The sequence below is a fragment of the Chrysemys picta genome, chromosome 3 (assembly GCF_011386835.1).
Source record: "Chrysemys picta bellii isolate R12L10 chromosome 3, ASM1138683v2, whole genome shotgun sequence".
Taxonomy (NCBI): domain Eukaryota; kingdom Metazoa; phylum Chordata; order Testudines; family Emydidae; genus Chrysemys; species Chrysemys picta.
This window is the reverse complement of record NC_088793.1, coordinates 155,363,343-155,379,327: the sequence shown is the minus strand read 5'-3', so window position 1 is coordinate 155,379,327 and position 15,985 is coordinate 155,363,343. Positions and strand designations below refer to the sequence as shown.

Below are 15,985 nucleotides of genomic sequence, written 5' to 3'. Positions count from 1 at the left end.
AGTGGGCAATTTTGACAATTGATTTAAACTACGCAAGAAGCTTGTTTGGATTTTTTTTAAACTAAACTGAGATGGTATTTTTCAGTGATTCCAAAATATTAAGGAGGCTGTGATTAGTTAAGGCTGTTCTAAACATAACATGCCTACCCGCTATAAAAGCAAGTACATGAACAGTTGAGACATCTAACAGCACATACACACTACCCTTCCACCAACTGACAGACTTCACTAATGTCAAATCCACTACACAGCCCAACATATCACCCTACTGACTCTGCTCCTGTGAGGATCCCAGACTTTCAGTACCCAAGTCCCCATATTCCTCTCTGTCCACCTCCTTCCCCTCATCACACAGAGGCAGATTTAAGGTTGCAATGTGTGGTGTATGCTCATTGTGCTATTTAAGTCTTTCTCTGGGTAATAAAGAGAAGCAGTAAATGGTACCTACAATATGATGTTTTAATTGTTCACTTCCTTGCTTTTGTGGCCATCACCTACAGTCCTCAGCTAAAACCTCTCCAATGCATCATCAGTGATCTACAACCCATCCTGGACAACGACCCCTCGCTTTCACAGGCCTTGGGAGGCAGGCCAGCCTTCACCCACAGACAACGCGCCAACCTTAAGCATATTCTCACCAGCAACCATGCACCGCACCATAACAACTCTAACTCAGGAACCAACCCATGCAACAAACCTCGATGCCAACTCTGCCCACATATTTACACCAATGACACCATCACAGGACCTAACCAGATCAGCCACAACATCACCGGTTCATTCACCTGCACGTCCACCTATGTTATATATGCCATCATGTGCCAGCAGTGTCCCTCTGCTATGTACATTGGCCAAACTGGACAGTCCCTAAGTAAAAGGATTAATGGACACAAGTCAGATATTAGGAATGGCAATATACAAAAACCTGTAGGAGAACACTTCAGCCTCCCTGGACACACAATAGCAGATTTAAAGGTAGCCATCCTGCAGCAAAAAAACTTCAAGACCAGACTCCAAAGAGAAACTGCTGAACTTCAGTTCATTTGCAAATTTGACACCATCAGATCAGGATTAAACAAAGACTGTGAATGGCTAGCCAACTACAAAAGCAGTTTCTCCTCCCTTGGTTTTCACACCTCCTAGAAGAGGGCCTCATCCTCCCTGACTGAACTGACCTCGTTACCTCCAGACTGATTCTGGCCTGCATATTTATACCTGCCTCTGGAAATTTCCACCACATGCGTCTGACGAAGTGGGTATTCACCCATGAAAGCTTATGCTCCAATACGTCTGTTAGTCTATGGGTATGTCTACGCTATGAAATTAGGGGTTGAATTAGAAATTGTTGTTGTTTAGAAATTGTTTTTATAACGTCGATTGTGTGTGTCCCCACACAAAATGCTCTAAGTGCATTAAGTCGTCGGACTGCGTCCACAGTACCGAGGCTAACGTTGACTTCCGGAGCATTGCACTGTGGTAGCTATCCCACAGTTCCCGCAGTCTCTGCCGCCCATTGGAATTCTGGATTGAGATCCCAATGGGGCAAAAACAGTGTCACGGGTGATTATGGGTACATGTGGTCAGGCCCCACCCTCCCTCCCTCCCTGCCGTAAAAGCAACAGCAGACAATCGTTTCGCGCCTTTTTTCAGCCCAGACGCCATAGCACTGGGATCACGGAGCCCACTCAGATCACCGCGGCAATTATGAGTATTTTAAACACCACGCGCATTATCCTGGAGTATATGTAGGACCAGAACCTGCCAAGGCAAAACCAGGCGAGGAGGCAACGGCAGCACGGCGACGAGAGTGATGAGGAAATAGACATGGACATGGACATAGATATAGACCTCTCACAAAGTACGGGCCCCAGCAATGTGCAAATCCTGGTGTTACTGGGGCAGGTTCATGCCGTGGAACGCCGATTCTGGGCCAGGGAAACAAGCACAGACGGGTGGGACCGCATAGTGTTGCGGGTGTGGGACGATTCCCAGTGGCTGCGAAACTTTCGCATGCGTAAGGGCACTTTCCTGGAACTTTGTGAGTTGCTTTCCCCTGCCCTGAAATGCCAGAATACCAAGATGAGAGCAGCCCTCACAGTTGAGAAGCGAGTGGCGATAGCCCTGTGGAAGCTTGCAATGCCAGTCAGCTACCGGTCAGTCGGGAATCAATTTGGAGTGGTCAAATCTACTGTGGGGGCTGCTGTGATCCAAGTAGACAACGCAATCAAACAGCTGCTGGTATCAAGGGTAGTGACTCTGGGAAATGTGCAGGTCATAGTGGATGGCTTTGCTGCAATGGGATTCCCTAACTGTGGTGGGGCGATAGACGGAACCCATATCCCTATCTTGGCACCGGAGCACCAAGCCAGCGAGTACATAAACCGCAAGGGGTACTTTTCAATTCTGCTGCAAGCACTGGTGGATCACAAGGGACGTTTCACTAACATCAACGTGGGATGGCCGCGAAAAGTACATGATGCTTGCGTCTTCAGGAACTCTGGTCTGTTTCGAAAGCTGCAGGAAGGGACTTTCTTCCCAGACCAGAAAATAACAGTTGGGGATGTTGAAATGCCTATCGTTATCCTTGGGGACCCAGCCTACCCCTTAATGCCATGGCTCATGAAGCCATATACAGGCAGCCTGGACAGTAGTCAGGACCTGTTCAACTATAGGCTGAGCAAGTGCAGAATGGTGGTAGAATGTGCATTTGGACGTTTAAAAGAGAGCTGGCACAGTTTACTGACTCGGATAGACCTCAGCGAAACCAATATTCCCATTGCTATTACTGCTTGCTGTGCGCTCCACAATATCTGTGAGAGTAAGGGGGAGACATTTATGGCGGGGTGGGAGGTTGAGACAAATCGCCTGGCCACTGATTACGCGCAGCCAGACAGCAGGGCGGTTAGAAGAGTACAGCAGGGTGCAGTGCGCATCAGAAAAGCTTTGAAAACCAGTTTCATGACTGGCCAGGCTACGGTATGAAACTTCTGTTTGTTTCTCCTTGATGAATCTCCCTCCCCCCCCCTCCCCCGGTTCACTCTACTTCCCTGTAAGCTAACCACCCTACCATCTCCCCTTTGATCACCGCTTGCAGAGGCAATAAAGTCATTGTTACTTCACATTCATGCATTGTTTATTAATTCATCACACAAATAGGGGGATAACTGCTAAGGTAGCCCGGGAGGGGTGGAGGAGGAGAGAAGCGCCGGGTGGGGGAGAAGATAAGGACAAGGACACACTGCACTTTAAAGCTTATTGAAGGCCAGCCTTCTGTTGCTTGGGCAATCCTCTGGGGTGGAGTGGCTAGGTGGCCGGAGGCCCTCCCACCGCATTCTTGGGCCCATGTCTCCTTGCATTCATATTGTGCTTTTCTGCACTCTGACATTGTCTGCCTCCACACATTCTGCTGTGCTCTGTCAGCATGGGAGGACATCTGGTGTTCCGAGAACATGTCATCCCGAGTGTGCCTTTTTCGCCTTCTAAACTTCACTAGCCTCTGCGAAGGAGAAACATTTGCAGCTGGTGGTGGTGAAGGGAGAGATGGTAGTTAAAAAGACACATTTTAGAGAACAATGGGTACACTCTTTCACGTTAAATCTTGCTGTTCACATTACACAACACATGTGCTTTCATTACAAGGTCGCATTTTTCCTCTTATATTGAGGGCCTGCCGGTTTGGTGTGAGAGATCACTCATGCAGTGCCAGGCAACAGAATTCGGCTTGCAGGCAGCCATGGTAAGCCACAGTCTTTTGGCTTTTTTAACCTTCATAACATGTGGGAATGGTTTCAAACAGCAGCGCCCTCATTTCCCATACCAAGCGGCCATTGGGTTGGCCATTTAAAATGGGTTTGCAATTTAAAAGGAGGGGCTGCGGTTTCCGGATTAATGTGCAGCACAAACCCAACTAATCGCCCTCCCCCCCACACCCAATTCTCTGGGATGATCACGAACAGCGGGGTACATTTCTGTTCAGCAGAGCACGAACAGGCACCTCTGAACGTATTTCAACCAGGTGACCGTGAATGATATCACTCTCCTGAGGATAACAAAGAGAGATAAGGAATGGATGTTGTCTGCATGCCAGCAAACACCGGGACCACACGCTGCCATGCTTTGTTATGCAATGATTCCAGACTACGTGCTACTGGCCTGGCGTGGTAAAGTGTCCTACCATGGAGGACGGAATAAGGCAGCCCTCCCCAGAAACCTTGTGCAAAGGCTTTGGGAGTACATCAAGGAGAGCTTTCTGGAGATGTCCCTGGAAGATTTCCGCTCCATCCCCATACACATTAACAGACTTTTCCAGTAGCTGTACTGGCCGCGAATGCCAGGGCAAATTAATCATTAAACACACTTGCTTTTAAACCATGTGTAATATTTACAAAGGTACACTCACTAGAGGTGCCTTGTGTGCCCTCAGGGTCTGGGAGCATGCCTTGGGTGGGTTCGGGGGTTACTGGTTCCAGGTCCAGGGTGAAAAACATATCCTGACTGTTGGAGAAACCGGTTTCTCCGCTTCCTTGCTGTGAGCTATCTTCCTCGTCCCCAAAACCCGCTTCCGTGTTTCGTGATTCTCCATTGACGGAGTCAAAGCATAGGGTTGGGGTACTGGTGGCTGCACCCCCTAGCATAGCATGCAGCTCAGCGTAGAAGTGGCATGTCTGCGGCTCTGCCCTGGACCTTCCATTTGCCTCTCTGGTTTTGTGGTAGGCTTGCCTTAGCTCCTTAATTTTCACGCGGCACTGCTGTGCGTCCCTGTTATGGCCTCTGTCTTTCATGCCCTTTGAGACTTTTTCTAATGTTTTGGCATTTCGTTTACTGCAGCAGAGTTCAGCTAGCACTGATTCATCTCCCCATATGGTGAGCAGATCCCGTACCTCCCGTTCGGTCCATGTTGGAGCTCTTTTGCAATCCTGGGACTCCATCATGGTTACCTGTACTGATGAGCTCTGGGTGGTCACCTGGGCTCTCCACCACGCTGGGCAAACAGGAAATTCAAAATTTCGCAGGCCTTTTCCTGTCTTCCTGGCCAGTGCATCTGAGTTGAGAGTGCTGTCCAGAGCGGTCACAATGGAGCACTCTGGGACAGCTCCCGGAGGCCAATACCGTCGAATTGCATCCCCACTACCCCAAATCCGACCCGGAAAGGCCGGTTTCAGCGCTAATCCCCTCGTCGGAGGTGGATTAAAGAAATCGATTTAAAGAGCCCTTTAAGTCGAAAAAAAGGGCTTCATCGTGTGGACGGGTCCAGGCTTAAATCGAGGTAACGCTGCTAAATTCGACCTAAAATCGTAGTGTAGACCAGGCCTATAAGGTGCCACAGGACTCTTTGTTGCTTTTTATGTTAGGGAGGTTGTGGAATCTCCATTTCTGGAGATATTTAAGAGTAGATTAGATAAATGTCTATCAGGGATGATCTAGACAGTATTTGGTCCTGCCATGCAGGCAGGGGACTGGACTCGATGACCTCTTGAGGTCCCTTCCAGTCCTAGAATCTATGAATCTATGTTATATAGAGACCAACCTTAACTGATAAACAGTGTGGTGGTTTTGTAGACCCATTTCCAAGATTATCTGAGTTTTATCATGTTATCTACCAATGAGAACTCTTGATGTGTTCAGTCCCATCGCTGCACAGAATCACTTCACCACCCAACAGAATTGCAGCACGTAAATTAACTGGAGAAGAATGGCAGCGATTGGCTGAATTACCTCTAATGTCACAACAATACTATTTAATGATGTGAGCTTCTGAACTGGCCCTGAGAAGTTATAAATCACCACTGTTAATTATTAAGCAAAAAGTTCTGCCACTTTTCTTTTTTTCCTCCAAAACATGCCTATTCCCAGAGTTTCCACTGAATTCTAGTTATAGGGAAGTTTGAAGAATTAGTAAGAAATGTTAGTTTGAAGAGCCCAAAAAACCATGAGGCTCAAAAGAGTAATTTCTTAAAATTAAAACTGATCCCTTTAAGAAAATTAACAAACTAATCAGCACAATTACTTAAAAATACTAAGAAAATTAATAGTCGCTTATAGATTACATGCTGCAAATTTGAGGAAGATTCTTCCTCCAACACAGAAGGTTCAGTCCCTGCTTTAAGTAAAAAACTGAACCCAACCTTAATTCTGGAGCTGATTTACCAAATGGTCAAAAACAAGCTTCAGCCTTTTGGACATACTGACAGCATACACATAGTATTCACTCTTAAAGTTAACAAAAAAAACCAGATCCTACTTCAGGCTTCATCACACTTCCTGCGGTCTGATACAATGCAGCTGTGGGGAAAGCTCACAGTGTAAACAGAAGGCACTGAGGTATAGAAGCCTGTAAAACATGGCTGCAGAAAACAGAAGCTAGATGGTTTATTTTTTTTAAAAAGCCTTTACAGGCATAGTTTACACAATGTGTTGGATCCAAGACAGCAGCCCAAGTGGTTGAAGATCTCTTGCCTACGACTGATTCTTATCTTTTAAGGAGACAAACAAAGGGAATAAAGAGAAATCCTTACAAAGCACCAAAATCCTTAAACCTGACTGGTAATTGCTCCTGCCCTGTGTATAACTTTCTTAAAATATTGTACCCCTGTTAAAACCCTCTGAAAGTGTGGAGTTTGTAACAGAAATAGAGACTAAATTACAGCAGCAACAATGCAGATAGAAGACAGTACCAGCTCAGCAAGGCCACCCCAAACTTGAATGTGTTAACTTGTAAAAGAACCAAGAACACCACCTTAAAACTTTTTCAGGCAAGTAAGGGCCAATGGGATTCTATATTCAAGATCGACTGCAAAAGATTCTGAGGCATCCAGATGACAACTTGGCATGGAGAAAGTACAAAAAGTGTCAAGAAAAGCAACTTATAAAAGAAAAATGTCCCAAAAAAACAAGCAAAGCTCTGGCAAAAGATTAATATATTTGAAATGTTAATAGGATCGTGCTCATTTTTGCTATAGACGTTTCTGTTTGTGTGAAAAGAAACGTCCTCTCCAATTCTTTGCAGAAAACAAACAGAACAAAATTGTGTGTATATATTAAGAATTGCTCACAAATTCTAATAAGTAATTCAAATTAAGTCTATTTAATGCAAAGAAAAAGTGACTTTACTGTAGGTATTAAGAAATCTTAAAGTTTGTTTTATCTTTAAAAAAAAGTTTTGCTCTGCTCCTTAGAAATATCAGGAATGTCAGCTCTGGTCTTCCCATTTTTTGTTTCAAAGAATTGAATAACTCCTTGTACAAACAGCTGTCTCAGCCCTTAATTGAAAAGACAGTGGTGTTGATCTTTAAGTAGTGGTTTTTGCTCTCACAAGGGGAGTGTGAATTGCAAGGAAGGAAGGATTGAGTAGGGATACACAAACTGCCTCCACTGTGGTGGAATAAACAGCTGTGAATCATGAGTAGTGTCCAGACCACTACATGCACATGTAAGAAACAGCTTCTTCTCCAAGCGTTTTATGTTAAATAGATGTTAACAAAAACCAGTGAGTTTAGAGAGTCTTAAATTTATTTCATCCTCAATCAGGTTTCACTTTTATTGGTACACACATTGCCATAATCCTACCAGGTGTCATGAGTGGTCTACAGATTCTTCCGGAGTAGACCAGATTTAAATTTTTAATATAAAAATCATAAGCAGAAAAAATAATTGAAAAAAAAAAAAAAAAGCCAATCATCTTTATTCATTATAAGGCAACAAACATTTATCTCCCTTAGCAGGTCACTTTTGAACTATAACTAATCATCAGCCATAGGAGTCATTATTGAACCGGCAGGAGCAGCTTTATAGTTAGTCACCTAGCATATGAATTCAGCATGCCCATATTGCAATTTGTTGATTTGAAAACATTTCACCTTTTTTATACTACAACTCCATAAACTTCACCTGCCTAAAGCTTCAGAGACCTGAAATCCATGCTGGTTAATATTTTAGACGAAGTAAAATCTGCATTCACAATAGGAAAAGTTGAATTGATGTTCATGTCAGGGTTTCCCTAATCATCCCACCTACGTTAGAACAAAATCTTTTCAAATGGAAAATGCCATTATGTAAGTGATATCATACAAGTCCCATCTGTTTGAAAGGGGTACCCTAACAGGGTTTCCTGTTATTGTTTAAAGGTTTCCCCTTAAGACAAATGTAGTTACTGTTGCCATACACCTACACACTGTGAAGCACTGCCATAAAGACAGTTTAAGGAAAATAATTGGGGTTTCCAATAACCTATTTTTCATGTTGTTATTGAGACTAATTTTTGTGATCTGAGTTATCAGAATAATTACTGACATGAAAAGAATTTATAAGAAGTGCCAATAAGGATCTTCATGGTCTCGTTAGTTTTATATGTCGATGGAAAGTACACACAACCAAGTGTAGAGAGTCATAACAGAAAACTTAACACAATAACTGGTTTCCAAAATGAGATATTTTTGCAAAAAAAAAAAAAAAAAAAAAAAAAAAAACAGTACTCTGAATTCCTTCCAGCCCAATATTCTTTAATTTTAAGTTTAACGTGGATTTGTGGTTGGATGCCTAGTTCTCTTCTTTTACAAACAAGAACGTCCTTCACCTCTCTTAATTTATGTTAATATGACATGATTGCCTGAAAAGATCTGGAAAATGTTATAATTCTAGTTATTTATTATAATTCAGTTGACATGGGCCTACTCCTTCCTATACTACTTGCAAAAACACAAAGTGAAAAAGACCAACCCTAATACATAGACCATAAGAAAAATTATTTTCAGTTTATATAACTGATATTGAGAGACTGTTGATGATCCTTATTTGCACTCCTGGCACTCTTTTTAAAAAGGCATTCCTAGTTACTTAATAGATGTATATGAAGAAAACCTCTGCATTCTGCCTTCAATTTCTAATTGGCAGTTTTTACAGGAGGTAAAATTTTGGATACTATTAATCAAGTCTCCATTAGAATCAGTAACCTGATGGTGAAAGGCGTCTTCCTGACTGTAGAGCAGTCTCCGGAGTCATCCAGTTCCTAGCCATACATATACAATTATGTATTTAGAACATCCAACTAAGCTTCACTGACCAGCAAATTCACAGAGTTTGAGGTCAGAAGGGACCTTTAGATCATTTGATTTGATCTCCTGTATATAAAACATAGGCCATTAAATTTTACCTACATACCTCTATATTGAGTCCAAGAATTTGTGTTTGAAGCATAACTGGTGTTTCGCTAAAGCATAAATTTCAGAAAAGGCATCCAGTCATGATCGGGAGACAATGAGAAATAGAAAATCCACCACTTCCTTTGGTAATTTGTTGCAGGGGTTAATCAACCTTGCAGTTAAAAAATTGTGCCTAGTTTCTAACTTGATTTTGTCAGGCTTCACCTTCCAGCCTTTGGTTCTTGTTATCCTGTTCTGTGCTAAATCAAAGAGCCCATTAATATCCCAGTATTGCCCCCCATCAAGGTATTCATACACTAAGCAAATCACCTCTTAATATTCTTTCTGATCACTGTGAGGGATTTTCTCCAGCCCTCGAATCATTTTCATTTCTCTCTTCTGCTCCCTCTCCAATTTTTCAAGATCCTTTTTTAAACGTTGACATCAGAACTGAACACTGTATTCTAGGATCGGTCTCACCAATGCTGTATACAAATACAAAATGACCTCCTTACTCCTACTCACCGCTCCCCTGTTTATACAGCCAAGGATCACATTAGCTCTTTTTGCCACAACATTACACTGGGAGTTCAAGCTCAGTTTCCTATTCACTATGACCACTAAATCCTTCTCAGTTATTGCTTGTGATACAGAGGCCCAATGATGCCAACTGGCAAAGGGTTCACTATTCTGTAACAGTAACTCCTGACAAGCCTGACAAACTCACTACATTCAACACATTGCTTTCACAGTATTTCTCCAAAGAGGGTCAAGGGTATGTCTACACTATGAAATTAGTTCGAATTTATAGAAGCCGGTTTTATTGAAATCGGTTGTATACAGCCGATTGTGTGTGTCCACACATAAAATGCTCTAGGTGCTCTAGTCAGCGGACCGCGTCCACAGTACGAGGCTAGCGTCGACTTCCGGAGCATTGCACTATGGGTAGCTATCCCACAGCTATCCCACAGTTCCCGCAGTCTCCGCCGCCCCTTGGAATTCTGGGTTGAGATCCCAATGCCCGGATGATGCAAAACAGTGTCGCGGGCGGTTCTGGGTACATGTCGTCAGGCCCCTCCCCCCCCATCACAGCAACGGCAGACAATAGATTCGCGCCTTTTTACCTGGGTTACCTGTGCAGACAACATGGAGCCCGCTCAGCTCAGCTGAGCTCACCGTCGCCATATGTCCTCTGGGTGCCGGCAGACGTGGGACTGCATTGCTACACAGCAGCAGCTGCTAACTGCCTTTTGGCGGTAGACGGTGCGGTAGACTGGTAGCCTTCATCGGCGATCTGGGTGCTGGCAGCCGTGGGGCTTGCCTTTTGGCAGTAGATAGTGTATTACGACTGTTAACCGTCCTATTACAAGTCGGGTCATCGCATGTTAGCAGAGTCTTCCCCGAGCACCCGATCGTGCAATAGGCCTGAAGACCATCGTCATACACTAACTGCCAAGCGCCCCGTATTTGCTGCCAAGCACCCAGAAAGATGCCGAGGGCTATCAGTCACGCTGCACCGTCGTCTTAAGATGTAAAAAATAGATTTGCTCTGTATTCATTTGCTTCCCCCTCCCTCCGTCAAATCAACGGCCTGCTAAACCCAGGGTTTTCAGTTTAATCTTTGGGGGGACCATTCTGTGTGACAGTTGTTTGTGTTTCTCCCTGATGCACAGCCACCGTTCTTGATTTTAATTCCCTGTACCTGTACGCCATGTCGTCACTCGGCCCGCCCTCCCTCCTTCCCCTAGTCCGTCAGATACTACTTTCGCGCCTTTTCTTTGAATTCTGGGTTGAGATCCCAATGCCCGGATGATGCAAAACAGTGTCGCGGGAGGTTCTGGGTACATGTCGTCAGGCCCCTCCCCCCTCGTCACAGCAACGGCAGACAATAGATTCGCGCCTTTTTACCTGGGTTACCTGTGCAGACAACATACCACGGCAAGCATGGAGCCCACTCAGCTCAGCTGAGCTCACCGTCACCATATGTCCTCTGGGTGCCGGCAGACGTGGGACTGCATTGCTACACAGCAGCAGCTGCTAACTGCCTTTTGGCGGTAGACGGTGTAGCATGAGTGATAGCCGTGGGGCTGGCAGCCGTAGGGCTGCATTGCACCAGCCCCTTGCCCTTTGGTAGGCGATGGTATATTATGATTGGTACCCATCGTCGTCGTACTGGAGTGCCTGTCAATCATGGCCACCTGGGCAGACATGTTTCGATGATGATGGCTACCAATCGTAATATACTATTTTCTGCCAATTGCCCAGTATTGTCTGCTAAGCACCCAGAAGAGGCCGAGGGCGATGCTGGGTGCTGGCGGACGTGGGGCTGGCAGACGTGGGGCTGCATTGCTACACAGCAGCAGCCCCTTGCCTTTTGGCAGACGATGGTATATTATGACTGGTATCCGTCATCGTCATACTGGAGAGGCTATCACTCATGCTGCACCGTCGGCTGCCAGCTTAAGATGTAAAAAATAGATTTGTTCTGTATTCATTTGCTTCCCCTTCCTCCGTGAAATCAATGGCCTGCTAAGCCCAGGGTTTTCAGTTTAATCTTTGGGGGGACCATTCTGTGTGACAGTTGTTTGTGTTTCTCCCTGTTCCTGTACCTGTACGCCATGTCGTCACTCGGCCCTCCCTCCCTCCCGCCCTCCCTCCTTCTCCTGGTCCATCAGATACTACTTTCGCGCCTTTTTTCCAGCTAGCACTGGGATCATGGAGCCCGCTCAGATCACCGCGGCAATTATGAGCACTATGAACACCAGGCGCATTGTCCTGGAGTATATGCAGAGCCAGGACATGCCAAGGCGAAACCCGGACCAACCGAGGAGGCAATTGCAGAGCGGCGACGAGAGTGATGAGGAAATTGACATGGACATAGACCTCTCACAAGGCACAGGCCCCAGCAATGTGGAAATCATGGTGTCACTGGGGCAGGTTCATGCCGTGGAACGCCGATTCTGGGCCAGGGAAACAAGCACAGACTGGTGGGACCGCATCGTGCTGCAGGTATGGGACGATTCCCAGTGGCTGCGAAACTTTCGCATGCGTAAGGGCACTTTCATGGAACTTTGTGACTTGCTTTCCCCTGCCCTGAAACGCCAGGATACCAAGATGAGAGCAGCCCTCACAGTTGAGAAGCGAGTGGCGATAGCCCTGTGGAAGCTTGCAACGCCAGACAGCTACCGGTCAGTCGGGAATCAATTTGGAGTGGGCAAATCTACGGTGGGGGCTGCTGTGATCCAATTTGCCAGGGCAATGAAAGACCTGGTGATAGCAAGGGTAGTGACTCTGGGCAACGTGCAGGCAATAGTGGATGGTTTTGCTGAAATGGGATTCCCAAACTGTGGCAGGGCCATAGACGGAACCCATATCCCTATCTTGTCACCGGAGCACCAAGCCACCGACTACGTAAACCGCAAGGGGTACTTTTCAATGCTGCTGCAAGCCCTGGTGGATCACAAGGGACGTTTCACCAACATCAACGTGGGATGGCCGGGAAAGGTACATGATGCTCGCGTCTTCAGGAACTCTGCTCTGTTTCGAAAGCTGGAGGAAGGGACTTTCTTCCCGGACCAGAAAGTGACCGTTGGGGATGTTGAAATGCCTATCGTGATCCTTGGGGACCCAGCCTACCCCTTAATGCCATGGCTCATGAAGCCGTACACAGGCAGCCTGGACAGGAGTCAGGACCTGTTCAACTAAAGGCTGAGCAAGTGCCGAATGGTGGTGGAATGTGCATTTGGACGTTTAAAAGCGCGCTGGCGCAGCTTACTGACTCGCTCAGACCTCAGCGAAAAGAATATCCCCATTGTTATTGCTGCTTGCTGTGCGCTCCACAATATCTGTGAGAGTAAGGGGGAGACCTTTATGGCGGGGTGGGAGGTTGAGGCAACTCGCCTGGCCGCTGATTACGCGCAGCCAGACACCAGGGCGGTTAGAGGAGCACAGCAGGGCGCGGTGCGCATCAGAGAAGCTTTGAAAACGAGTTTTGTGACTGGCCAGGCTACTGTGTGAAACTTCTGTTTGTTTCTCCTTGATGAACCCTCCAAACCCCTCCCCCCCCCCGACCCGGTTCACTCTACTTCCCTGTAAACCAACCACCCCACCCCACCCTCCCCTCCCCAATTCGAGCACCGCTTGCAGAGGCAATAAAGTCATTGTTTTTTCACATTCATGCATTCTTTATTAGTTCCTCACAGAAGTAGGGGGATAATTGCCAAGGTAGCCTGGGATGGGTGGGGGAGGAGGGATGGAAAAGGACACACTGCATTTTAAAACTTTAACTCTTATTGAAGGCCAGCCTTCTGATGCTTGGGCGATCATCTGGGGTGGAGTGACTGGGTGGACGGAGGCCCCCCCCACCATGTTCTTGGGCGTCTTGGTGAAGAGGCTATGGAACTTGGGGAGGAGGGCTATTGGTTACACAGGGGCTGTAGCGGCGGTCTCTGCTCCTGCTGCCTTTCCTGCAGCTCAACCATACGCTCGAGCATATCAGTTTGATGCTCCAGCAGACGGAGCATTGACTCTTGCAGTCTGTCTGCAAGCTGACGCCATCTATCGTCTTCAGCCCGCCACGTGCTCTTTTCATCCCACCATTCAGCCCGCCACCTCTCCTCTCATTCATATTGGGCTTTTCTCATCTCCGACATTGACTGCCTCCACGCATTCTGCTGTGCTCTATCAGCGTGGGAGGACATCAGCAGCTCTGTGAACATATCGTCCCTCGTCCTACGTTTTCTCTTTCTAATGTTCACGAGCCTCTGCGAAGGAGAAACATTTGCAGCTGGTGGAGGAGAAGGGAGAGGTGGTTAAAAAAAGACACATTTTAGAGAACAATGGGTACACTCTTTCATTACAAGGTTGCATATTTCGGCTTGCAGGCAGCCATGGTAGGCCACAGTGTTTTGGCTTTTTTAACCTTCTTAACATGCGGGAAAGGTTGCAAACAGCAGCGCATTTCCCATATCAAGGATGAATTGGGTTGTCCATTTAAAATGGGTTTTCAATGTAAAAGGAGGGGCTGCGGTTTCCCGGTTAACATGCGGCACAAACACAAGTAAACCACCCCCCACACACACACGATTCTCTGGGATGATCACTTCACCCCTCCCCTCCACCGCGTGGTTAACAGCGGGGAACATTTCTGTTCAGAAGAGCAGGAACAGGCGCCTCTGAATGTCCCCTTAATAAAATCACCCCATTTCAACCAGGAGAGCTTTCTGGAGATATCCCTGGAGGATTTCCGCTCCATCCCCATACACGTTAACAGACTTTTCCAGTAGATGTACTGGCCGCGATTGCCAGGGCAAATTAATCATTAAACACGCTTGCTTTTTTTTTTGTAATGTTTACAAATATTTACAAAGTTACACTCACCAGAGGTCTCCTGTGTGCCCTGAGGGTCTTGGGTGAGTTCGGGGGTTACTGGTTCCAGGTCCAGGGTCACAAACATATCCTGGCTGTTGGGGAAACCGGTTTCTCCGCTTCCTTGCTGCTGTGAGCTACCTACAGTACCTCCATCCTCATCTTCCTCGTTCCCCGAACCGTCTTCCCTGTGTGTTTCTCCAGTGAGAGAGTCATAGCACACGGTTGGGGTAATGGTGGCTGCACCCCCTAGGATCGCATGCAGCTCCGCGTAGTAGCGGCAAGTTTGCGGCTCTGCCCCGGACCTTCCGTTTGCTTCTCTGGTTTTGTGGTAAGCTTGCCGTAGCTCCTTAATTTTCACGCGGCACTGCTGTGTGTCCCTGTTATGGCCTCGGTCCTTCATGGCCTTGGAGATCTTTTCTAATACTTTTCCATTTCTTTTACTGCTACGGAGTTCAACTATCACTGCTTCATCTCCCCATATGGCGAGCAGATCTCGTACCTCCCGTTCGGTCCATGCTGGAGCTCTTTTGCGATCCTGGGACTCCATCACGGTTACCTGTGCTGATGAGCTCTGCGTGGTCACCTGTGCTCTCCACGCTGAGCAAACAGGAAAAGAAATTCAAATATTCGCGGGTCTTTTCCTGTCTACCTGGTGAGAGTGCTGTCCAGAGCGGTCACAATGAAGCACTGTGGGATAGCTCCCAGAGGCCAATAACGTCAAATTCCGTCCACACTACCCCAATTCCGACCCGCAAAGGCCGGTTTTATCGCTAATCCCCTCGTCGGAGGTGGTGTAAAGAAACCGGTTTAAAGGACCCTTTAAGTCGAAAGAAAGGGCTTGGTTGTGTGGACGTGTCCAGGCTTAATTCGGTTTAACGCTGCTAAAGTCGACCTAAACCCGTAGTGTAGACCAGGCCTAAGATCTCTTATATCAGTGATCCTCATAATTGTTGCGAGATGTATGTACTGATGATATTTAAAGATTTATGTATATACTTGGATAATATTTTTTAAAGTCTGAATCAAAGCAGGGTTGTCAAGAAGGTTTTGACCAGACAAAGAATGTATATTCACCTGTCTGCCTTGGTTCACAAGAAAAATGGCACTTTAAGCGAACACAGTGGAAGGCCATTTGCACACAGCGTCACTATGAGGATGTGAAGGCAACATGGAGCCAGCATACCAGGGAATAAACCACATGGGAAGTCGTGACTCTGGGGTCAAAACTGGGGATATAAGTAGGCAAAACAACCTCTCTTTATCCTTCATTGAAGAAGCAAAAAAGACAGCCCCTTTTGCCTTAGTGAAAGGGGGATCCCAGACATGTTGGTGGGAGATTGTTTTAGGCGAGAAACTACTATAGATGCGGGTTTAAAGTTAAAGTAACTTTGGATTCTAAGAAGAGTGTTATACTTTTGTTTTATGTGTTTCTTTTTTTAGTCTTATTCACCATCCCTATTACCTTAGCCTTGTATTTA

At 46.3% G+C, this 15,985-nt stretch overlaps 2 protein-coding genes across 14 annotated transcripts in view; both read right to left on the bottom strand.

Moving 5' to 3' along the window:
- LCLAT1 (lysocardiolipin acyltransferase 1) overlaps positions 1-15,985 on the bottom strand; it is a 205,422-nt gene that overhangs the window by 129,559 nt on the left and 59,878 nt on the right. The gene's annotated exons all lie outside the window — the stretch shown is intronic.
- LOC135982471 (myb/SANT-like DNA-binding domain-containing protein 2) lies at positions 13,301-15,953 on the bottom strand. Its single transcript, XM_065589352.1, has 2 exons — positions 14,517-15,953; positions 13,301-13,923 (listed from the first exon to the last, which is right to left on the bottom strand). Exons 1-2 carry the CDS (start codon positions 15,052-15,054, stop codon positions 13,757-13,759), a joined length of 705 nt encoding a protein of 234 aa, XP_065445424.1. The 5' UTR covers positions 15,055-15,953; the 3' UTR covers positions 13,301-13,756.